Source organism: Chionomys nivalis, chromosome 2, assembly GCF_950005125.1.
Source record: "Chionomys nivalis chromosome 2, mChiNiv1.1, whole genome shotgun sequence".
Classification (NCBI taxonomy): Eukaryota; Metazoa; Chordata; class Mammalia; order Rodentia; family Cricetidae; genus Chionomys; species Chionomys nivalis.
The window spans coordinates 2,259,856-2,286,216 of record NC_080087.1 but is presented as its reverse complement, the minus strand read 5'-3'; the positions used below and the strand labels follow the sequence as shown (position 1 = coordinate 2,286,216).

At 39.0% G+C, this 26,361-nt stretch overlaps 1 protein-coding gene across 1 annotated transcript; it reads left to right on the top strand.

The window, feature by feature from the left end:
* The first annotated feature begins 7,100 nt into the window (after positions 1-7,100).
* LOC130869454 (olfactory receptor 5M9) lies at positions 7,101-24,795 on the top strand. The gene is made up of 2 exons (XM_057761647.1): positions 7,101-7,700; positions 23,860-24,795. The coding sequence occupies exons 1-2, from the start codon at positions 7,101-7,103 to the stop codon at positions 24,793-24,795; spliced, it is 1,536 nt and encodes a 511-aa protein (XP_057617630.1).
* The last annotated feature ends 1,566 nt before the right edge of the window (positions 24,796-26,361 follow it).

Below are 26,361 nucleotides of genomic sequence, written 5' to 3'. Positions count from 1 at the left end.
CCTGGCTTTTTAATTTCAGTTAAAGCTGCGCTGCACGGCAGGGGGTAGGACACAGGCTCTCTTTGTTAGACTGCGTTTCTGAGCTCTGGAAGGCAGATTTTTAACTATCTTTTTTATTTTAACTTGTAAATCATAAAATTAAGAGAATTTCTGAATCCTCTCCTCTGTTCTATAGACTGTGTGAGGTCAAATTTGCTCTCTAAACTTATTCTTGCTCCTGCTTGCCTTTTACCTGCAGGTGGCTGTGAGCACGTGGCTACTCAATCTCAGCAGTAACTTGGTGATTCTTGGGCCAAGTCATTTTTTCTTACCTTTTCCTACTAATTTAGCAGGCAATAAAAGTTGCAATTCTGCATCTATCTCACTTACAGATTTTCAATAACTCTGTCATTGTTCTGCTCCACTCTAAATTAAGTTGCCAACATATATACCCGAATACTTTTTCCTTATTCCATATCTACCTTATTTACAAATTTTTAGTACCAATTTAAATTTTACCCCTTTTTTTTCTACATTTCTTTCTCTATTCTACATCTCTGTTTCTGAGCGCTCACTACTCACGCATCCACCGATTTTTTTCTAGCGGGTTCCTCATGTCTGGTCACCTCTTCCTTGCTTTTTGGGGTGCGCTGATCAGCCTCACGTTCTCCTCCGTCGTTAGTCCGCTTTCCCTCTGGGATCCAGTAATCAGCATTCACCGTCTCTCTCGTGTTGTCCCTTCTCCGGGGTCATGGAGTTCGGCGGTCAGCACCACGTTCCTTTTCATACTTCTTGCTCCGGCATTCGTCTCGGGGTTCAGTAGTCAGCACCACGTTGTCTTTAATCTTGGGGTTCAGTCGTCAGCACCACGTTGTCTTTAATCTTGGGGTTCAGTCGTCAGCACCACGTTGTCTTTAATCTCGGGGTTCAGTCGTCAGCCCCACGTTATGGCACCATTATGTCGGAGCCATGTGGGTCCAACATAGATTCCCTAATCCGGCTGAAACGGAGTCGCGAGGAATAAAACTGACACAACTTACAAGGTCATCTTGGAAAAGGCCAGAATCTGAATATTTTGATAATTAAAAATAAATGTTTAACTGCAAACGTTATTATAATATATAATAAATAATATATCACATTATGATAATAGTATATTATAAATATAATATATAACATGTAATAAATATATAACATTATTTAAATATTTATATTTGATTATTATGTCAAACATATTCAAATGTTAAAATCTCAACTTTTCAAGGTAAGAATATAATTGCAAGTCAGTATTCAAACAGAATTCAGGACTATAAGGCCATGTGATGTCTATGTCACATTGCTTTTTCCATGTTTGTTTGTTGTAAGGCTGTGTGGTAGGAACATTTAAATGTTTGCTTCTACTTTTGTCCTGATGATTACTTAGTCTCTCTTAGTTACTTAATTAATATTCCTTAATATTTTCATTTTTCATCTGTAAGTAAAATTGTCTCTATACCACTGAATTTTATTAGTTTCATTTCTTATTTTTTCTTTACTTATCCTGGGACAACAACTTTGTGAAGAGGTGAATAGGTGCCTATCCTTGATCCCCATTTTTAGCCATACTTATTTCCTACATATATCGTGAAAGAATTACCTATAACTTTGCAGTTTTCATTGTTCATTTTTATTGTTCACAGTATATTAGTAAGTGAATTATCATATAAGTGATTATTATATATTGAATATTATCTACATAAATCCTGTACTCTCCTCCTTTGTCGTCCTTCATTCTGACCATTGTCATCTATTAGTCATCTTCAGACTCCACCATTCATCAATGTATTGTAGGTTTGAGTTCTCCCTCCTTCCCTCCCTCCCTCCCTCCCTCTCTCTCTCTCCTTTCTTCTTCTTCTTTTTTTATTGTTTGCTTTTTGAGGCAGGGTTTATCTGTGTAACAGCCCTAACTGTCTCATAGCTAGCTCTGTAGACCAGGCTGGCCTCGAAATCACAGAGATCTACCTGCTTCTGCTCCCAAATGTGTGTGATTAAAGGTGTGTGCCACCACCGTTTAGGTAGGTTTCAGTTCTCAATACAACACCAAATTTCTATATCTGTGATTATTCTTATTTTCTTTTTTAGTTAATGAAGAATTTGTTGATGTAGTTTGGTTTCCTGACTTCTGTCAAATCTGAATGGTGTATAACCTTATTTATTGATAAACTTGATGTTCTTATCTCTTGCTGAAAATTCTTAATATATTTGACAGATGTCTATACTGTACAAATTTGCTTTCTAATAATTTTATCAAGTTTAATTATGTAATTTTTCTGGCCTGAAATCACTAAAATAAGAAAATTATTAGAAAGTATTTATTTTATGTTGAGTTTTGTGACTTGACTACTCATGTTTTCATCATTGTGAGGGGTTGTACAGTCCATAGTTCTGGCTTTGAAAGGATCATAGAAAAAACAAATTCCATGAATTATGTCAAGACGTTATACTAATTGTTCTAGCAATTTTCTTGCAACAATAGTGATTTCTAATGAAAAAAAACCCTCTGAGGATCAATTCATAATCAAGCAAAATATGTAACTCAAGATGGTTAAAAGGTGATGCAATCCAATTGCTCAAATCCCAAGGTTCAAGTGATTTCATGTCTAAACCAATTACTATGTTTTCTTTAATTATTACTTTGGGGTCTGATGAAAATTAGCTTAAGGATAAACACTGACAATTACAAATAGGGCATAAATCATTTTCAGTAGCTCCTTGGCTGGGCTTTACGTGTTTCTTGGAGAATTTTACCTGAGTTCAGGTAGGAATGAAAATCATGACTTTTGTATTCCAACTTTTTTGTTTGTTTCAGTTTAGATATTCATCATGAGGAATTAAATGTTAACAAAATCCTTTTGAATACCAGTGTATGGTTTTATCTCACGGAAAGTATAATCTTGTAATTATAAAAAATGATACTATTTTTTTGTACTAAGAATAACTCTAACTCCTTTCATTCATGTTTGCTTTACTATAACAAAGACAGCTGAATGTTTTCTCCATGTGGTTAAAGCAATTAAATTCAAATTTTTGACCCACTACCAGAACAGAGTTGCCAAAATTATAACATAGGCTGTGAAATATTTCATTTCAGAAAAATAATGAGAAGCCAGGCGGTGGTGGCACACGCCTTTAATCCCAGCACTTGGGAGGCAGAGGCAGGCGGATCTCTTGTGAGTTTGAGACCAGCCTGGTCTACAAGAGCTAGTTCCAGGACAGGCTCCAAAACCACAGAGAAACCCTGTCTCAAAAAACCAAAAAAAAAAAAAATGAGAAAATAAATTGATAAGAAGATGAAAATGTGACCTAATTATTAGTAATTTAAATTTCCTTTATCTATGTCATACAGACTGCTGTGTGTAAAATTCTTTATTTAGTAACTCACAAATATCTTTGTTATTCCAAGTAACTTCATGCTTTTGCATTTCCACAAAAATGCTACATTCTCAAACTTTAATATTATAGCCAGTCACTGGGAAAACTTTTTCTAATTTTTTTAAAAGGAGACTATCGTTTCACAACAAACTATGATGTGAATTTGGAAGTTCATCCCCATTTGGACTATTATTGCATCATGATTCCCTCCTTCATCCTAAGGCAACTGAATAACACAGAATCTTTCCTGGGTAGAAATGAATTGCACCTGTGCTTTTAGCTAAATGCTGCTGTGTTTGATCTTCAATATTACGAGCCCACATGATTATGAGCCCTAGCTGGGGAGATAACTCTGATGGAGATGGGTCTTGTATTAATCTGTTGCTTTCATTGGTTAATTAATAAAGAAACTGCCTAGGTCCATTTATAGGCCAGCCCTTAGGTGGGAGGAGTAAACAGAGAGAATGCTGGGAGAAAGAAGCCGAGTCAGGAGTCGCCATGATTCTCCCACTCCAGACAGACGCAGGTTAAGATCTTTCCTGGTAAGCCAGCTCGTGGTACTACACAGAATATTAGAAATGGGTTAGATCAATATGTAAGAGATAGCCAATAAGAGGCTGGAACTAATGGGCCAGGCAGTGATTAAAAGAATACAGTTTCCGTGTAATTATTTCGGGGCATAAGCTAGCCATGCGGGCGGCCGGGTGCCGGGGACACAGCCCTGCCGCTCATATTACAACAGAGTGGCACCCAACGTGCTAATGAACTCCACGTAAAACTTGAGAGGGCTTTAAAAGGACACAGAGAGAATTTAAGACAGATTTTTGCTGTTTGTGGGTTGCGTGCCGCAAAGAAATTGACCTGACTCAGCAACAGGAAAAAACTGGCTGTTTTAAAATGCCGGCTTTCTGGGCTGTGCCGCCATCGCGATCTCTGTCTGGCTCCTGCTGGAGACGAGCTTTTGAATGGAGCATTTGGAGTAAAGTGCTATGGCTTGCTTGATGGCAATGTGGACTGCTATGTGCCTGGAACTGTGAGTGGCTCAGGGGCACCAAATGGTTCTGATGCAGGAGCAGCTCAGCTCCGCCATGAGGAACTCTGCTGGTCTCAGGCAGGAACTACCATAATTACCATAATAACAGCACAGTTAAGGTTTCCACTGGGCAGGACACACACAGGCGGTACCGTATTATCTGTATATGGTGCAACTTAAGTTTTTAAGAAGTGCTTAACATTTTAAGAAATGCTCCTGGATAGTAAAAAAAAAAAAAAAAAATTACAGATTCACAATAGAACTGATTCAGACACTGTTGGATGAATGTACATAGGCTTGAGAGAGAGAAAAAAATATATATAAAGAATAAAGGTAATGTCTTAAAGGGTAAAGTCTTTAAAGAGACAGAGTACAGATGGTTGTAGATTAAAAGAAATAAAGAAAAATAAGCCACGTAAAAATGGAAAATTCACAGAGAGTCTGGATTCTTTGTATTATTGTGTTTTCTTTAAAATTTTTGACTGTGAAGGAGCTAAGTGCAGAGAGACATTTCGTTATATGGGCTGCCAAGCTAAACCAGAATGGATATAAGGGTATTATGATTTCAGAATTTGGGTCTAAGGATATGATGCTTTCGAGAGGGTCTTCTTTTGTTTTCACAGAGGATGCGACCCTGTGGATTTTGTCTATCCCAATATGGTATGATAGACCACGCCCTCCTGAAAGGTTGCTGTGAACACCTTCAGAAAATTACTTTGCTCAACTGCCGACTGAGATGACCCTGACACACAGGTTATACCATGAAAGATCTAAATACAGCGCCCCCATTCAGCAGGAAGCAGTTTGGAGAAAAAAACTGCGCCCATGTTCCCAAATATGGTTTATAAATGCTCTTTTACATTTAAAGGGGGAAATGATATAGGTATGAATAATTTGCATTTGTATAGATTTGAAGGTCAATTTTGTTATATGTATATGCATATTTCTAATTTTGATTAAGGTATTGTGATTGTGTAGTTCATTTAAAAATGTAATGTATAATTAAGAAATATAGATTAATGGATAATCATCAATAGTCAAGCTTGTAGTCATGTTAGTTAGATTTTCTAGATATATAGAGATATATTTCAGCTAGATAGGCATTCTTCATATCTTTCAAAGACTGCAGAATATGGCATTTAATGTTTTAATAACTTAGGGCTTTTCATGACAATGAGACACGTCTGCTCCTGGCAGCACCAATCTACTTCAAGAGGATGATGGGCACCGAAGAGGCTCCTTAAGGAGTTTGATAGCCATTTGGGCAAGAAACTGCTCTTGCATGGACTGATGCATAAACTGGACACAGAGAACCCACAGAGAGAGGACTGCTGAACTTGCCTAAAGGTGAGATGTTCTTTCGTGGTTCCTGATTCATGAAAGAGTCTGCGAGACATTCTGCAGGACACAGCAAAAAGTGACTGAACTGTCTTTGGAATTTCCTGCTTCATGGAAATGTCTGCTGAAAAGTATGGGCCTATAGGCTGAAGATGGGTGCCCCAACGGTACAGAGGAACTTTGGGTGACTGTCCAGGCAGCGAGATGTCTCTGTCATTTCTAAAGTTTGAAGTTTCTTATTTCTTGTTTACTTAGGTAATATTATATCCTTCTGGAGTCTTTGATGGAGTTGAAGAATGGTTAGTTATAGTTATAGTTTTCCTTAGTTATGATAAAAGATAAAATAGATATAAATATTGTAACTGTAATTCTTGCTTGATAACTGTTTTGTTATATGTAATTTTACTATGTTAAAGTTAAAGTCTTTCTTTTTTGTTTAAACAGAAAAAGGGGAAATGATGGAGATGGGTCTTGTATTAATCTGTTGCTTTCATTGGTTAATTAATAAAGAAACTGCCTAGGTCCATTTATAGGCCAGCCCTTAGGTGGGAGGAGTAAACAGAGAGAATGCTGGGAGAAAGAAGCCGAGTCAGGAGTCGCCATGATTCTCCCACTCCAGACAGACGCAGGTTAAGATCTTTCCTGGTAAGCCAGCTCGTGGTACTACACAGAATATTAGAAATGGGTTAGATCAATATGTAAGAGATAGCCAATAAGAGGCTGGAACTAATGGGCCAGGCAGTGATTAAAAGAATACAGTTTCCGTGTAATTATTTCGGGGCATAAGCTAGCCATGCGGGCGGCCGGGTGCCGGGGACACAGCCCTGCCGCTCATATTACAACATAACTCAGTGCATAGAGCACCTGCCTTTATCCGTTCACCATATACATGAGGTCATGCATTCCCTATAACGTATTCAAACTGATTGTGGTAATATGTGTCTGTAATCTCAGTTTCCCTATATTGATAAGGTCTTTTAGTAACAAGAGATGCTAAAAGTCTCTCCCAACCAGGCAAGAGGGAAGGACCAACACCCATGCTTGTACTGACCTCTTCGTGCACATTGTAGCGTGCACATACCACTCATGCACTTCGGAGTGCATGTATGCACGCACATACACACACATTCACACCAAAGAAAGAGTTTCCTTTTTTTCTTTTTTAAGGATTTGAACATCCAGTGTAGTAGCTCTGGCATTCTAAGACCTGTGTAACAGTTTTGAGGATAAATAATAAGAGAGAGGTAGGAGAATAGGAGAAAAAAGAGAAAATATCTAACAAGTATTCTCATTTACACTTCTCTAATCTATCTAAGTGATCATGCTGGCACCTAAGAAAATGGTCAAAGGCAATTACTCCCTGGTGACTGAATTTGTTCTCTTGGGATTGACAGACCGTCCAGAGCTACAGCCTATCCTTTTTGTGCTCTTCCTGGCGATCTATCTCATCACCGTTGGAGGGAATCTTGGCATGATCGTGTTGATCAGGGTAAATTCACGCCTGCATACTCCTATGTACTACTTTCTTGCCAGCTTGTCCTGCCTGGATCTGTGCTATTCTACCAATGTGACTCCCAAGATGCTGGTGAACTTCTTATCAGAGAAGAAAACCATTTCTTATGCTGCCTGTTTAGTTCAGTGTTATTTTTTCATTTCTATGGTTATTACTGAATATTATATGCTAGCTGTGATGGCCTACGACAGGTACATGGCCATCTGTAACCCTTTGATTTACAGCAGCAAGATGTCCAAAGGGGTATGTGTGCGTCTGATTGCTGGTCCTTATGTCTATGGCTTTCTTAGTGGCCTGATGGAAACCATGTGGACATATCGCTTGACCTTCTGTGGCTCCAATATTATCAACCACTTCTACTGTGCTGACCCTCCTCTCATCAGACTTTCCTGCTCTGACACTTTCATTAAGGAAACATCTATGTTTGTGGTAGCAGGATTTAACCTCTCCAATTCCCTGCTTATAATCCTCGTTTCCTACCTGTTCATTCTCATTGCCATCCTGAGGATGCATTCTGCTGAAGGGAGGCGCAAAGCCTTTTCCACCTGTGGGTCTCATCTGGTGGCAGTGACTGTGTTTTATGGGACTCTGTTCTGCATGTATGTTAGACCTCCCACAGACAAGTCAGTCGAACAATCCAAAATCATTGCTGTGTTCTATACTTTTGTAAGCCCCATATTGAACCCCATCATTTACAGTCTGAGGAATAAGGATGTGAAACATGCTTTTTGGAAGCTGGTCAAAACAAATGTGCTTTCAAAGTAAAATCAGTTTACCTTTATAAATCAAATAAAAGTTCTGTTTATGAGAATGACATCTAAGTTTATTGCAGAAATTTAGTTCTATAGAGAAGTTGGAAAACTATATTCTTACAACAAAATGTGTAATACACAGACTCTAAATATGAGCAGTTTACATGCTATGTGCAAGAGCAATGCATGTATAAACGTGGGAAGTTTTATCCTCCTGTTTTGCAAGTTTATATTCATGACTTTATATATTACTTTTACATTATAAACATTATGTATTTGTTGCAGTAAAATATCCAATCTTAAAACAAATGTCAAAGTAAACGAGTGAACTATATGTGTCCTCCATCTCCATCTTCCAGTAGTAATTCCCAGAATGACTATTTATAGTTTTAAAAGCTTTTAGAAAAAGGATGTATATACCCACAAACAAACGTGTAATTATGTTTGTACACATAGGCACAACATTGACAAAGCACAGACTGAAGGACAGAGCTGTAACCACGCAGAAGTTCCATCATAACACATCACAGGACTGTCAGGAGGTGTGCTGGTGATGCTATTTTTTACCTTCAGTTTCAACCCCTGACAGTTACTTACTTTTTTCTACTTGTAAGAATCATTTTCAAAGCCAGGTGGTGGTGGCGCACGCCTTTAATCCCAGCACTTGGGAGGCAGAGGCAGGCGGATCTCTGTGAGTTTGATACCAGCCTGGTCTACAAGAGCTAGTTCCAGGACAGGCTCCAAAACCACAGAGAAACCCTGTCTCAAAAAAAAAAATCATTTTCAAAACCAAAAGAAGAAAACAACCCTCCCAAAACAACAACAACAAAAACAAACAAAGAAACAAATGAAATAACAACAAAAGAAACCCTTTCAGCAGAAAACACTTCTCTGCCCAGGTAGAAGCCCAGTACTTCCATGTAGTTCTTTCTTTAAATATTAGCTTATTTATTTAAAGATTTGTCTGTTTATTTTACACTTGCGGTGTGTTGTGTGTGTATGAGTGAGTGTGTGTCTCTGTGCTACATGTCTGCCTAGAGCTCTTTGAGAGTGGAAGAGGGTATCAATCCCTAGGAACTACAGGCAGCTGTGAGCTGCCATGTGGGTTCCGGGAATCAAGCTGAGTCCTGTGGAAGAGCAACCAGTGCTCTTAACTGCTGTGCCGTCTCTCCATACCCGGAGATTTATTTATTTTGAAATTAAAATTTAATTATACTATTTCTCTTTCTCTTTTCCCTTTCCTCTCTCTATTATAGAGTAAAACACACACACACAGACGAGAGAGAGAGAGAGAGAGAGAGAGAGAGAGAGAGAGAGAGAGAGAGAGAGAGGGAGAGGGAGAGAAAGAGAGAGAAAGAGAGAAGGAAATAAAATGCAGTGAAGACTAGAAGAGAACATTAGATTACCTTTATCTGGAGATACAGTTGGTCGTTAGTCACCTTGTAGGTGCTGAGAACTTATCTCAGGCCCTCTGCAAGACCAAAATGGGATTTTATCTGGTGAGTCATCTTTCTAGATCCTATTTATTGCCTTGAGGCAGGCAAAAAAGGGTTTACACAAAGAATTATGGGTACCTGTGTCCTAATGAATATTTTTTGGTTGATCTAACCAGTGAAATATCGTATCTCTTGAGCCAAGTGTTTTTCATACCTTTCCTTGTTTCTTCTTTATTAATCCATCTTTTTCAGGCTGCACAACGTATTCGATGTTTGTTCTATAGTTGAAATATTATCCACTAGTGTTCTGTGCTACGAGTACAATGACTTGTAATTTTAGAATGAAACTTCTTCCTTTAAAAAAAAAAGGAAGTATATTTTTGTAAGTATTTTCATGCTAAAGAAATCAATTTTATGGTGTATTTTTGGTAACTTTTCTCATCTGTTGTCTGAGCAAAGACAGCCAGTGTTTACTAAACATCTTCATAAGGGATTCATTGCTCCTAGTGTCAAGAGGTTTGTGAAGAGTCTTCGGGTAGTTTATTTTTGCAGAGAGTGTAGCCTTTTAAGAAAAATAAAAACAGACAACACAACTTTTGGGTGCTATTATCCAAGACAGTTGAAGTGCTTATATAGTCAAAGAAGTGTGAGTTTCTTCTCAGTACACTGAAGCCAACTCTATGACTAAGACACAAGCTTCTTATGCTTCACCACCCAACAGAATTTGGAGCATCGATTCAGAACTGCCTTTGCTGATTTGGATATAAATGGAAAAGAGAGAGACATGGAATGTCCTTATTTATGTCAGCAACATTGCTTTTCAAAGTTGTTTTATACCCAAGAGTTTATTTTGGTTCAATATTACACAAAAATGACATTTTTAGATTATCATTTCTATACTAAACTACACAATTATTTATCCTCAATGATATAATTTAAATATTTTTACTTTGAATGTAATATTGTTTATATATTCTTCTAAAACACACATTTTAAATATTTGCTAGTTTGTCGTATTCCCCTTAATAATGTATACACATGGCGATCTAAACAGGTCTTTTACTTACTTAGTAAAACCAGTCTCTTTATTATTCATATTTTCTCAGAACTCAGAGTCTATGCATGCCTCTATACTGACATTGTAATGGCCCAAATAAAGGTTCACTAATAATGGTTTATATAGAATTTTAAGCTTAACATACCTTTTATGTCAGATAATTTCATGGATCTAATGTATGTGTGAAAACATTTGAACATATTCATACATGTGCACATGAAGATGAAAAACAGCATTCATTTAAAAATTCATTGCATCTATTTATTTGTGTGGGGGCCCAACTTGCAATAGTTGGTTTCTTCTTAATAGTCTTGTTGAATCACTCACCTTTTTATTTGCTTTCCAAGTGATTCACATGAATCTCCCATTTATTACCAATATGTGTTTTGCAAAATGAATTATGAAATATCATCATTGTTTTTTTTTTAGAGCACACAAGTCTGTCTTTCTTTCTAATGCTTATGTGATAGTTTCATTTTATGGTTTCTTTGAATGTGAAGGGGATAATTCATTAAATTACTATGATTTCATAATAAAATCATGGCTTTTAAAGATGCTTTTACAGTTATTTTTTACATTATAGACTTCTCGCTCTTCTCCCATCCTTCCAATTGTAATATTCATGTGGCCACATATTCCACTTCTCATGTTCTTTTATGAATAATGTTTATACTGACTAAAGAACAAAATTTGAAAGTAGATGTACCTCTGTAAAATATGTTCTCTTGAGTTAACTTATAGAATTAAGCTGGCACCTTTGTTTCCAAACTACCCAACCTGCACGGAGATCTGATCTAGGCACCAGGAGAGACAGCAGCGGGGTGAGTTTGTGACCGGTGGCGGCGGAAGCAGCCCTGGACAGGGAACTCTGAAGTTCCTCATCCCCCACCCTATACTCCCTGGGGTCCCTGCAGGGGCTCTACACCCTGCATACTGCCTCTCTCTTCTTGTCCCACCCAGTTTGCATCCAGAACCCTTCTTCCTTCTGCCCCCTTTCCTCTTTGGGCACATAACACCATCCAGCCCAGTCTGTCTGGCGCTGGGGGCAAATCCTCAGGGCAAGTAGGCAGGCGAGACTTCCTTCGTTTCTCCAGCCTGCCTGCACCAAGCAAGGTAAGGCCTTTGTTTACAAACTACCCAACCTGCACGGAGATCTGATCTAGGCACCAGGAGAGACAGCAGCGGGGTGAGTTTGTGACCTGACCGGCAGCAGAAGCAGCCCTGGACAGGGAACTCTGAAGTTCCTCATCCCCCACCCTATACTCCCTGGGCTCCCTGCTGGGGCTCTACACCCCGCATACTGCCTCTCTCTTCTTGTCCCACCCAGCTTGCATCCAGAACCCTTCTTCCTTCTGCCCCCTTTCCTCTTTGGGCACATAACACCATCCAGCCCAGTTTGTCTGGCGCTGGGGGCAAATCCTCAGGGCAAGTAGGCAGGCGAGACTTCCTTTGGTTCACTGGCCTGCCTGCACCAAGCAAGGTAAGGCCTTTGTTTACGAACTACCCAACCTGCACGGAGATCTGATCTTGGCACCAGGAGAGCCATCAGTGGGAGAGCTAATCTGGGTACCAGGAGAGCCGTCTTTGGGCACGGAGATCTGATATTGGTACCACGAGAGACATCACTGGAGCACCAGGAAAGCTACCACTGCAGGGTGCCATAACTGGGAAAGTACATCAGTAGGCAAGGAGACCTGATCCGGTAAAAGAAGATCCATAGGGGAGCATTCGGAGAAAGAGATGGGCAGGCGCCAATGCAAGAATTCACCCAACAATCTGAAAAACTATATGAAACCACCAGAACCCAGCGACCTCACAACAGGAGGACATGAACACCTTAATCATGAAGAAGTAGATAAAATTGACTTTATGAAAGTGATTGACGCCCTTAAACAGCATGTAAAAAATGCCCTTATAGAAATGGATGAGAAGTATAACAGAAAGTTTGAAGAATTGAGTAAATCAGTGAGTGATACCCTAGGAAACCAAAGAAAAACAATCAAACAAATAATGGAAACAGTTCAAGACTTAAAAACTGAAATGGAGGCAAAGAAGAAAACACAAACAGAAGGCCAGTTGGACAGGGAAAATCTAGGTAAATGAATAGAGACTACAGAAGCAAGCATAACCAACAGAATACAAGAGATAGAAGAAAGAATCTCAGATTCTGAAGATACCATAGAGAAAATAAACACGCTGATCAAAGAAAACAGCAAGGCCAACAAATTCTCATCACAAAACATTCAGGAAATATGGGACACAATAAAAAGACCAAACCTAAGAATAATAGGAATAGAAAAAGGAGAAGAAGCGCAGCTCAACGGTCCAGAAAATATATTTAATAAAATTATAGAAGAAAACTTTCCCAACCTAAAGAAAGATATACCTATGAAGGTTCAAGAAGCATACAGAACACCGAATAGGCTGGATCAAAAAAAAATCCTCTCGCCATATAATAATCAAAACACAAAGCATACAGAATAAAGAAAGAATACTAAGAGCAGCAAAGGAAAAAGGCCAAGTTACTTATAAAGGTAAACCTATCAGACTTACACCTGACTTCTCTATGGAAACCATGAAAGCCAGAAGGTCCTGGATAGATGTACTGCAGAAACTAAGAGACCATGGATGCAAGCCCAGACTACTATACCCAGCCAAGGTTTCGTTCACTATAAATGGAGAAAACAAAATTTTCCAGGATAAAAACAAATTTAAACAATACGTAGCCACAAATCCAGCCTTACAGAAAGTAATAGAAGGAAAATCACTAATCAAGGAGTCCAACAATGACCACAGTAACTCAGACATCTAGAGACCCTTTACCAGCACATCTCAAAGAAGGGAAACACACAAAATCTACTACTAAAAAAAATGACCAGAGTTAACAACCACTGGTCATTAATATCACTTAATGTCAATGGACTCAACTCACCTATAAAAAGGCACAGACTAAGAGATTGGATACGAAAACAGGATCCAACATTCTGCTGTTTACAAGAAACACACCTCAACCACAAAGACAGGCACCTACTCAGAGTAAAGGGCTGGGATAAGACTTATCAAGTAAATGACCTAGGAAACAAGCAGGTGTGGCCATACTAATTTCTAACAAAGTTGACTTCAAACTTAAATCAATCAGAAGAGATGGAGAGGGACATTTTCTACTCATAACAGGAACAATTCATCAGGATGAAATCTCAATCCTGAATATCTATGCCCCCAATATAAAAGCACCCACGTACGTAAAAGAAACATTGTTAAAACTCAAGGCAGCCATCAAACCGCACACATTAATAGTAGGAGACTTTAATACTCCTCTCTCACCAATGGACAGGTCAATTAGACAGAAACCTAACAGAGAAATAAGAGAATTAATGGAGGTAATGAATCAAATGGACTTAACAGACATCTATAGAATATTCCACCCAAATAGGAAAGAATATACCTTCTTCTCTGCAGCTCATGGAACCTTCTCAAAAATCGACCACATACTCGGTAACAAAGCAAACATTCACAGTTACAAAAAAATATTAATAACCACCTGTATCTTATCAGATCACCATGGATTAAAGCTAGAATTCAGCAACAATGCTACCCCCAGAAAGCCTACAAACTCATGGAAAATGAATAGTCAACTACTGAACCATACCTGGATTAAGGAAGAAATAAAGAAAGAAATTAAAGTCTTCCTTGAAGACAATGAAAATAAAGAAACAACATACTCAAACCTATGGGACACTATGAAAGCAGTCCTGAGAGGAAAGTTCATAGCACTAACTGCCCACTTAAAGAAAACAGAGAAAGCACACATTGGAGACTTAACAGCCCACCTGAAAGCTCTAGAAAAAAAAGAAGCAGACTCACCTAGAAGGGGTAGAAGACTGGAAATAATCAAACTGAGGGCTGAAATCAACAAAATAGAGACACAGAAAACAATTGAAAGAATCAATAAATCAAAAAGCTGGTTCCTGGAGAAAATCAACAAGATTGATAAACCCCTATCCAAACTAATCAAACGGCAGAGAGAGAATTTGCAAATTAATAAGATCAGAAATGAAAAGGGAGACATAACCACAGACACAGAGGAAATTCAGAGAATCATTAGATCTTACTACAAAAGCCTGTATGCCACAAAACTGGAAAATGTAAAAGAAATGGACACTTTTTTAGATAAATACCATATACCAAAGTTAAACCAGGACCAGGTGAACAACTTAAATAGACCTGTTAGTCGTGAAGAATTAGAAGCGGTTATCAAAAACCTCCCTTCCAAAAAAAGTCCAGGACCAGATGGTTTCAATGCGGAATTCTACCAGAACTTCCAAGAAGACCTAATACCTATACTCCTTAAGGTATTTCACAATATAGAAACAGAAGAGTCATTGCCAAATTCCTTTTATGAAGCTACAGTAACTCTGATACCAAAACCACACAAAGACCCAACCAAGAAAGAAAATTACAGGCCAATCTCACTCATGAACATCGACGCAAAAATCCTCAACAAAATTCTGGCAAACCGAATCCAAGAACACATTAGAAAAATTATCCATTATGATCAAGTAGGCTTCATCCCAGAGATGCAGGGCTGGTTTAACATACGCAAATCTATCAATGTAATCCATCATATAAATAAACTGAAAGAAAAAAACCATATGATCGTTTCATTAGACGCTGAAAAAGCATTTGACAAAATTCAACATCCCTTTATGATAAAAGTCTTGGAGAGATTAGGGATACAAGGGTCATACCTAAATTTAATTAAAGCTATATACAGCAAGCCGACAGCTAATATCAAATTAAATGGAGAGAAACTTAAAGCCATCCCACTAAAATCAGGAACATGCCAAGGCTGTCCACTCTCTCCATGCCTCTTCAATATAGTTCTCGAAGTTTTAGCAATAGCAATAAGACAACATAAGGGGATCAAGGGGATTCAAATTAGAAAGGAAGAAGTTAAACTTGCATTATTTGCAGATGATATGATAGTGTACATGAGCGACCCCAAAAACTCCACCAAAGAACTCCTACAGCTGATAAACGCCTTTAGTAATGTGGCAGGATACAAGATCAACTCCAAAAAATCAGTCGCCCTCTTATACACAAAGGATATGGAAGCAGAGAGGGAAATAAGAGAATCATCACCTTTCACGATAGCCACAAAAAGCATAAAATATCTTGGGGTAACTCTAACCAAGGAAGTGAAAGATCTATTTGACAAGAACTTTAAGGCATTGAAGAAAGAAATTGAAGAGGATACCAGAAAATGGAAGGATCTCCCTTGCTCCTGGATTGGGAGGATCAACATAGTAAAAATGGCAATTCTACCAAGGGCAATTTATAGATTCAATGCAATCCCCATTAAAATCCCATCAAAATTCTTCACAGATCTTGAAAGGACAATAATCAACTTTATATGGAGAAACAAAAAACCCAGCATAGCCAAAACAATCTTATATAATAAAGGAACTTCTGGAGGCATTACCATCCCTGACTTCAAACTCTATTACAGAGCTACAGTAATGAAAACAGCGTGGTACTGGCATAAAAACAGAGCAGTCGACCAATGGAATCGTATAGAAGACCCGGATTTTAACCCACAAACCTATGAACAACTAATTTTCGATAAAGGAGCTAAAAGTATACAATGGAAGAAAGAAAGCATCTTCAACAAATGGTGCTGGCACAATTGGATGTCAACCTGTAGAAGAATGAAAATAGACCCATATCTATCACCATGCACAAAACTCAAGTCCAAATGGATCAAAGACCTCAATATCAATCTGAACACACTGAACCTGATAGAAGAGAAAATGGGAAGTACCCTACAACATATGGGCACAAGAGATCGCTTCCTATGTATAACCCCAGCAGCACAGACATTAAGGGCAACATTGAATAAATGGGACCTCCTGAAACTGAGAAGCTTCTGTAAAGCAAAGGACACTGTCATTAAGACAAAAAGGCAGACGACTGAATGGGAGAAGATCTTCACCAACCCCGCTACAGACAAAGGTCTGATCTCCAAAATATATAAAGAACTCAAGAAACTAGACTTTAAAAGGATAATTAACCCAATTAAAAAATGGGGCACTGAACTGAACAGAGAATTCTCATCAGAAGAAGTTAAAATGGCCAAAAGATACTTAAGGTCATGCTCAACCTTCTTAGCGATCAGAGAAATGCAAATCAAAACAACTTTGAGATATCATCTTACACCTGTCAGAATGGCTAAAATCAAAAACACCAAGGATAGCCTTTGCTGGAGAGGTTGTGGAGAAAGGGGTACCCTCATCCATTGCTGGTGGGACTGCAAACTTGTGCAACCACTTTGGAAATCAGTGTGGCGGTTTCTCAGAAAAATTGGGATCAACCTACCCCTGGACCCAGCAATAGCACTCTTGGGAATATACCCAAGAGATGCCCTAGCATATGACAAAAGCATTTGTCCAACTGTTGCGGAAGGTCCTTCCGCTCCTCCAGCCAATAGCCGCCAAGATACCAGCCCATTGGGGCGTGGTATCTTTCCCTTTAAAAAAAGCGGCCACTTCCCTCCTCTCTCTCTTTACTTCCTGCTCCGGTTCCGGCGACTAGACTTCTTCCTAATTGCGTGCGCAGAGGGCCGTTGTCTGGGACCGTGATCTGTAAGTTTATTCCCCTTTAAATAAATACCACCCTATTAATCACAATTCCAAACTGGTGTGGGATTGTTTATGACTTGCGCCTTCATCTGGCGCCCTTGCGTGCGGCAAAGAAATTGTCCTGACTCAGCAACAGGAAAAAACTGGCTGTTTTAAAATGCCGCCATTTCTGGGCTGTGCCGCCATCGCAATCTCTGTCTGACTCCTGCGGGAGACAGAGCTTTTGAATGGAGCATTTGGAGTAAAGTGCTACAATTTGTTTGATGGCAACTAGACTCACTGTGTGCCTAAAAGGAAGTCATTTTGTGCTGCGGCTCAGAGGCACAAGCAGCTCCACCATGCTACTGGTGCAATGTGCAAGAATCAGAGGCACGAGCGGCTCCGCCATGTTGGACTGGGCGGGGCAAGCAGGCAGTACCTGTTTTTGACCTAGGAATGACACAGCTTAGATTCTTAAGTGCTTAGCGATTTAAAAGCGCAAAACAAAGTGCTCCTGGATAGTAAAAAAATTACAGATTCACAATAGAACTGATTCAGACACTGTTGGATGAATGTACGAAGGCTTGAGAGAGAGAAAAAATATATATAAAGAATAAAGTTAATGTCTTAAAAAAAGGGTAAAGTCTTTAAAGAGACAGACTACAGATAGTTATAGATTAAGAGAAATAAAGAAAAAATAAGCCACGTAAAAATGGAAAATTCACAGAGAGTCTGGATTCTTTGTATTATTGTGTTTTCTTTAAAATTTTTGACTGTAAAGGAGCTAAGTGCAGAGAGACATTTCATTATATGGGCTGCCAAGCTAAACCAGAATGGATACAAGGGTATTATGATTTCAGAATATGGGTCTAAGGATATGATGCTTTGGAGAGGGTCTTCTTTTGTTTTCACAGAGGATGCGACCCTGTGGATTTCTTCTATCCCAATATGGTATGATAGACCACGCCCTCCTGAAAGGTTACTGTGAACCCCTTCAAAAAATTACTTCACACAACTGCCAACCGAGATGACCCTGACACACAGGTCACACCATGAAAGATCTGAATAACAGCGCCCCCATTCAGCAGGAAGCAGTTTGGAGAGAAAACTGCGCCCATGTTCCCATATATTGTTTATAAATGTTCTTTTTTACATTTAAAGGGGGAAATGATATAGATATAAATAATTTGCATTGGTATAGATTTTAAGGTCAATTTTGTTATATGTATATGTATTTCTGATCTTGATTAAGGTATTGTGATTGTGTAGTTCATTTAAAAATGTAATGTATAATTAAGAAATATAGATTAATGGATAATCATCAATAGTCAAGCTTGTAGTCATGTTAGTTAGATTTTCTAGATATATAGAGATATATTTCAGCTAGATAGACATTCTTCATATCTTTCAAAGACTGCAGAATATGGCATTTAAAATATTTTAATAACTTAGGGCTTTTTATGAAAATGAGACACATCTGCTCCTGACAGCACCAATCTACTTCAAGAGGAAGATGGGCATCGAAGAGGCTCCTTATGGAGTTTGATAGACATTTGGGCAAGAAACTGCTCTTGCCTGGACTGATGCATAAACGACACAAAGAACCCACAGAAAGAGGACTGCTGAACTTGCCTAAAGGTGAGATGGTCTTTTGGGGTTCCTGACTCATAAAAGAGTCTGCAAGACATTCTGCAGGACACAGCAAAAAGTGACTGAACTGTCTTTGGAATTTCCTGCTTGACGAAAATGTCTGCTGGATACTATGGGCCTGTAGGCTGAAGATGGATGCCACAATGGTACAGAGGAACTTTGGGTGACTGTCCAGGCAGTGAGATGTCTCTGTCATTTCTAGAGTTTTGGATCTCTTGTTTGCTTAGGTAATATTATATCCTTCTGGAGTCTTTGATGGAGTTGAAGAATGGTTAGATATAGTTATAGTTTTCCTTAGTTATGATAAAGGATAAAATAGAAATAAATATTGTAACTGTAATTCTTGCTTGATAACTGTTTTGTTATATGTAATTTTACTATGTCAAAGTGAACGCCTTTCTTTCTTGTTTAAACAGAAAAAGGGGAAATGATGGAGGTGGGTCATCTTTCTATCTGTTGTTTCATTGGTTAAGTAATAAAGAAACTAACTTGGCCCATTTATAGGCCAGCCCTTAGGTGGGTGGAGTAAACAGACAGGATGCTGGGAGAAAGAAGCCGAGTCGAGAGTCGCCATGATTCTCCCACTCCAGACAGACGCAGGTTAAGATCTTTCCTGGTAAGCCAGCTCGTGGTACTACACAAAATATTAGAAATGGGTTAGATCAATATGTAAGAGCTAGCCAATAAGAGGCTGGAACTAATGGGCCAGGCAGTGATTAAAAGAATACAGTTTCCGTGTAATTATTTCGGGGCATAAGCTAGCCATGTGGGCGGCTGGGTGCCGGGGACGCAGCCCCGCCGCTCCTATTACAACATCCAACTATATTCATAGCAGCATTATTTGTAATAGCCAGAACCTGGAAGCAACGTGATGCCCTTCAATAGAAGAATGGATGAAGAAAGTGTGGAATATATATACATTAGAGTACTACTCTGCGGTAAAAAACAATGACTTCTCAAATTTTGCATGCAAATGGATGGAAATAGAAAATACGATCCTGAGTGAGGTAACCCAGACCCAAAAAGAAGATCATGGGATGTACTCACTCATAATTGGTTTCTAGCCATGGATAGGGGCCACTGGGTCTATAATTTGTGATCCTAAAGAAGCTAAACAAGAGGGTAAACCCAAGGAAAAACATATAGATATCCTCCCAGCTATGGGAAATAGACAAGATTGATGGGCAAAAAATGGGAATCTTGGGGGGTGGGGTGGGATGGGGATGAGGGGAGATGGGGAGAGAAAAGTGTGAAGGAGAGGATGAGGGGAACTGGGGGAATCGGTGTGATTGGGGGTAAAGGAAGGTTGGATGGGGGAGCAGGGAAACTCATACCTTAGTTAAGGGAGCCACCTAAGGGTTGGCAAGAGACTTGAACCTGGAATGGCTACCAGAAGCCCAGGGCAATGTCCCCAGTTAGTTCATTGGGGCACCTGAGGATAGGGAACCTGAAATGAACCTATCCTATAATCATACTGATGAATATCTTGCATATCGCCATAGAACCTTCATCTAGCGATGGATGGAGATAGAGACAGAGACCCACACTGGAGCACCGGACTGAGCTCCCAAGGTTATAATGAGGAGCAGAAGGAGAGAGAACATGAACAAGGAAGACAGGACCATGAGGGGTGCACCCAACCACTGAGACAGGGGGGCCGATCTATTGGGAGCTCACCAAGGCCAGCTGGACTGCTACTGAAAAAAACATGGGATAAAACCGGACTCTCTGAATGTGTTGGACAATGAGAGCTGACGAGAGGCCAAGGAGAATGGCACAGGAACTTTCATCTGGCGATGGATCGAGAGAGAGACAGAGACCCAATTTGGATCAACCGTCTGAGCTCTTAAGGTCCAAATGAGGAGCAGAAGGAGGGAGAACATGAGCAAGGAAATCAGGACCACGAGGCGTGCACCCACCCACTGTGACAGTGGAACTGATCTATTGGGAGCTCTCCAAGGCCAGCTGGACTGGGACTGAATAAGCATGGGTTGAAACTGGACTCTCTGAACAAGGCGGACAATGAAGGCTGATGAGAAGCCAAGGACAATGGCACTAGGTTTCGATCCTAATACATGAACTGGCTTTGTGGGAGCGTAGCCTGTTTGGATGCTCACCTTCCTGGACCTAGATAGAAGTGGGAGGACCTTGGTCTTCCAGTAGAGCAGGGAATTTGGACTGCTCTTCAGTATCGAGAGGGAGAGGAACTGGACTAGGGGGAGGAGAAGTGGAGTGGGGATAGGGGGAGGGGAGCGTGGGGAGGGGGCAATATGTGGGAGGAGGGGGAGGGAAATGGGAAACGGGGAGCAGTTGGAAATTTTAAGTAAAAAAGAATAAAAAAAAGAATTAAGCTGGCATTTCTCTGGAATATTTTGTTTGTGTAAGGCACCATCATATTTTTGTTAATTTTTCCATTTCAATGAAAATTTATTCAGGATACTCTGTGTTTTACCAGTTATATTGTAATCTGTCAAATAAAGATATATGTTTTTGTGTGTTCACTTACATAGTACAATGATCTACAGAAATTTTTCAACTTATTCTATTAAAAATCATATTCTTAGAAAATCAGCTTTGTTTTGGTATAGAAAAGATACAGCTTCGTTTTCTGGAGTTCTTGTGTATTAAATCATTAGTTTCTTGTGCAAAGGTCTTCCTATAATGGACTTTCTTCATAATAGGTGTGAGGAAATTTAGGACAACTGAGTTCTTAGATGTTGAAGTATGTGGAGGAAAATTTGCCTGAGTACAGTTCTGTCCTCAACTTAGCAAACAAAACTGATGAAGAATCCAGTTGAGATTTCATGGATTTGTCAGCTGTCTGAACTGGATTTAAAGATATTCCCTCACAGTTATTTTACATGTGAATATTTTCTTCAGTCTGAGGTTAACACTAATCCCAAACCCATAAAGTCAGATAATGAAATATGTTAAAGTTAGATAATACAAATAATTATATATATATTTTAATTCTTCATATGCAATTGTTCAGAGATATGGTTATCCCATGCTATCTGAGATCCCACACTCACACTATGAAACCTTTTCTATTCTTTGTAAACAAAATGATCAAAGGTGGTACATTTGCACAAATTCACATAGAATATTGACACAGTTGTTTGATTAAGGATGAACTTCATAGTTCATTTCCTAATTTACTGTGTAGTTCCATCCACCCATCCAAATGCTGACAAGTAGCTTACATGTTGAACCCCAACCCCTTTGACATCTGAAATCGACACAAAGAAGAATCCAGCACATATTGTTGAAGTGATCTATCCTCACACATATGTTTTGGATCTGTAATTGACATTTTGCAGAGGAAAGTGGACAGGACCATGTGCCAGTGGGAAGCAAATGAGACAATGTCAAGAATATTGATCTCAGTTTTGAGAACTATTATTTTTATCAAGTTTACACAACTTCCACCCAGGAGATGTCGCTAGTGTTTCAGCCACGATTTCTTTCGTAATTATTTTGGTAGTACCTTTGGGAGATTACCTCAGTGTTCTTAATGAGCAAGATGATATCATAAATAGTGGGAAATGACCATTTATTGTTCTCTTCTGCCTTCAAGGTAGGTCTGCATGTTTTAGGGTAGTTGCAGTGTAGATTGATAGTTGAACATGGTAATATTTCATGCCACTTTAAAAGAAAAATTAATACAATTTTCCCTGACTTATTTGTTAACAAAAATATTTATTGGACTACTTTTTTTTAAATATGCATGAATGAATTTGGGAATTGATTTGAGTAACTAATTCAGTTATATATAATTTTGTTGTTTATCATTTTGAGAAAAGTACAATGTTAGTACAATCAAATTTTTTCTGTCTGTAAATTATACATTCTACCATTTTGGTAGATGATATTCATTTATGTAATAAAATAATATTCTTGCAGAAGTCAATTGTCATTTGAGAGTTCATCAGAATTTAGCACAGAATAAAGAAGTGACGGCCCTTTGTCTCTGAAGGTTAGACATCTCTGGGGTTACAGAAATCCAAGTTAATTCATAGAAACTTAAGTGGAAATTGAATGATTTGTTTCTGTCTTAGAGAATATTCAACAATGTCAGTTAACATTAAAATATTATTAGGCTAAGTTATCAAATACATTTGAGAAGAGGCTATAATGCTGTAGCTTCTGTTTTTATATGTAAAACTGGCATGCCATTTGCAAAGACTGCCAAATTAAATTCTAATGAGAAAATATGTATTATTTACTTTAAGTCAAGGTATTTTTTACATAGGAATGCCCATGACTTCAGCTGTATAAACTGAGGGAACTTCAAGCTATAAAAGATGCTTGTATATTCTCAATGCAGTTTCACTGATAAAAATTGTATATGAACATTCCACCATATGTTTTGAATATCAAAATCATCAAATTTCTGTGCCCCTCAAAATGAGTGTAGAAATAAATAAATTCTGATTTTGTTATTTATATTGAAGCTATAGATTTTACAAAATCTACAATGAGGAAAGATTTGCATAATAATTGTCCTAAGAGGTAATATTCAACTCTTTTGCATTTTATTTATTCATCTCTCACAAAATACATCCCGACTACAGTTTCCCCTCCCTCCTATTGTAAGAGATTTTCACACAAACAGTATTAATTAAAACTAATTTGCAAATTACCCCCAAATACTTAATTAGCAGAAATTCATTACACTTAGAATGATTGTTTATGATAAGACATGCTAACTAGGGACTAATCACACAGTAAAGCATTGCTGTGGAAATCTTGATTTTGGAGTTTCTGCATCTTCCATCATTTTAATAGTTTATAACCTATAAAATTTCCTAACTATAGATTAAATAAAATTCTCTATGTCTGTACCAGACTACCCTGTATCAGATTTGAAAATTTAGAACCTTTTCTGTTACACAATCAAGCAAACCATTTTACATATAGTATATTTAATTCCAACAGTAGACACATGGGAAAAAACTGCATAATTTTTAAAGTGTATACCAAGGAACAGAAAATTTTAAATCAAAACTTTTAAGAATGAGAAATGTATTTATAAATGTTTTTCTTTGCAGGAATCACAGGCTCTATATTAAGGCAATGCCAAATTTTACAGATGTAACAGAATTCCTTCTTGTGGGCCTGACAAGGAGACAGGAATTACAGGTTCTCTTTTTTGTGGTGTTCTTGGTGGTTTACATGCTCACTCTGCTGGGCAACGTTGGTGTGATAATTTTGATCAGCGTCAGCCCTCAGCTTCAGAGTCCTATGTATTTTTTTCTAAGTCATTTGTCCTTCGTGGATGTGTTTTTCTCCTCCAATGTTACCCCCAAAATGCTGGAAAACTTATTATCTGAGAGAAAAACAATTTCTTACGTGGGGTGTCTGATCCAGTGCTACTTTTTCATTGCCCTGGTCCACGTGGAGGTCTACATTCTGGCTGTGATGGCCTTCGATCGCTACATGGCCATCTGCAACCCTTTGCTCTATAGCAGCAAGATGTCCAGGGTTGTCTGCGTCCGCCTCATTTCTGTGCCTTATGTCTACGGATTCTCAGTGAGTCTTATTTGCACTCTGTGGACATATGGTTTATACTTCTGTGGAAACTTTGAAATCAACCATTTCTACTGTGCCGATCCTCCTCTCATCAAGATTGCCTGCGGAGGAGTGTACATCAAAGAGTACACGATGATTGTGATTGCCGGGATTAACTTCACATATTCCCTGTCTGTAGTTCTCATATCATATTCGCTCATTGTGGTTGCGGTGTTGCGCATGCGCTCTGCTGACGGCAGGAAAAAGGCCTTCTCCACCTGTGGATCACACTTGACAGCTGTTTCCATGTTTTACGGAACCCTTATATTCATGTATCTCAGAAGACCAACGGAGGAGTCTGTGGAGCAGGGAAAGATGGTGGCTGTGTTTTATACTACTGTGATTCCCATGCTGAACCCAATGATATACAGTCTCAGGAACAAAGATGTGAAAGAAGCTGTCAGCAAGGCAATCGCCAAGGCAAACTTGAGAAAGTGACAGAGAAGCAGATATTTTATAGGCCTGTTAATACAAATGTTTATGACCAAGCACAAAATCCCTAGCTTGAAACCTTTCTATGAACAACCCTTACACAAGGTCTAAGATCCAGCTTTGCAACATGATTGTCTTTTAATAAGCATGTTTTCTCTTACATACTCAACCATGTTATGAAAACATATATTATTTAAAATCTTGTGTTAATTCAATTGGAGGTAATCACTAATAGGTTTGGCTAATAAATGTTAATGTGGAAGTCCCATACTTGTTTTTATTTTATTTTTTAATTCATTTATTTTTTAAAAGAAAACAATCTATCTTTTTTCATTTTACATATCAATCCCAGTTCCCTCTCCCTCCCCTCCTCCTATTCCCTCCAACTATTCCCCCACCCCATCCCCCATCTACTTCCCAGAGCGGGTAAGGCACACTACTTTGGGGAAGGTCCAAGTCCCTCCCTACTGTGTCTAGGCTGAGCAAGGCCTCCCTCCAAAGAGAAAAGGTTCCCTAGAAGCCAGTACAAGAAGTAGGGTTAAGTCCTTGTGGGGGTGGGTGGAGAAGAAAGGGTGGAAGGGAGAGGTCCTGCTCTCACTGTTAGAAACCGTACTAAGAGACAAAGTTACAGGACTGTCACACACTTGGAGAGGGCCTAGGTCGGTCTCTGCAGGCTCCTTTACTGTTGGTCCTGCCTCCCTGAGCTCGGGTCAGCTGTCTCTGTGAGTTCCCCCATCATGACCACCCCCTGGCTGGTATAATCCCTCCTCCATTTCTTCAGTAAGACGCTTAAAGCTCAATGCAGTGCTTATCTGTGGATCTCTGCCTCTGCTTCCATCAGTTACTAAATAGAGTAAATCTGATAGCAATTAGGGAAATCACCAATATGCTTACAGTTGATGACCAGTTCAGGCACCTTCTCCACTATTGCTAGAGTCTTAGCTGAGGTCATCCTTTGGAGTTCCTGGGGTTTCCCTGGCACCAGGGTTCTCCCTAGCCCAGAAACAGGATAAATAACTAGGAGGGCCCAAAGAGGAATGCATAGATTTCCTTGAGAATGGAAAGTAGAAAAGATCTCCTAGGTAACTGGGGCAGAGTTTGGGGGAATGGCAGGATGGGAACTAGAGGGAGCCTTTTGGGTGGGCTGGGTGCTGAAGGAGGATTGGAGGCAGGATCGAGCGGGAGAGAAACAGGTTATGCTTTTTTGTCCTTTTTGAGTCACCACTTACTTCCTTGAATGAATGAAGTTCTCCCATGGTTAGAATGACTTAAGCCCATATGTTTTTCAAAGAGGAGTATCTAACTTAATGCTTTTTGAAACATAGCCTAAGACACTGAGAGGAAGCAATCCAGATGCAATAAGGCAAATACTGCATGTTTTCTCTCACGCGTAGGTGGTTTCTAATTTCAATTCTACTATTTTGTGTGTTTAACATGAGCACATTTGAAAACTAAGAAACTATAAACAGTACTCATTAGAAGATCTGCTTATAAAAAAGAGATAAAATGAAAATAGAAAGAGGGACTTCTGTGTAGGGATATAGCCCCACCCATTGGGGGCGTGTTCGCCTC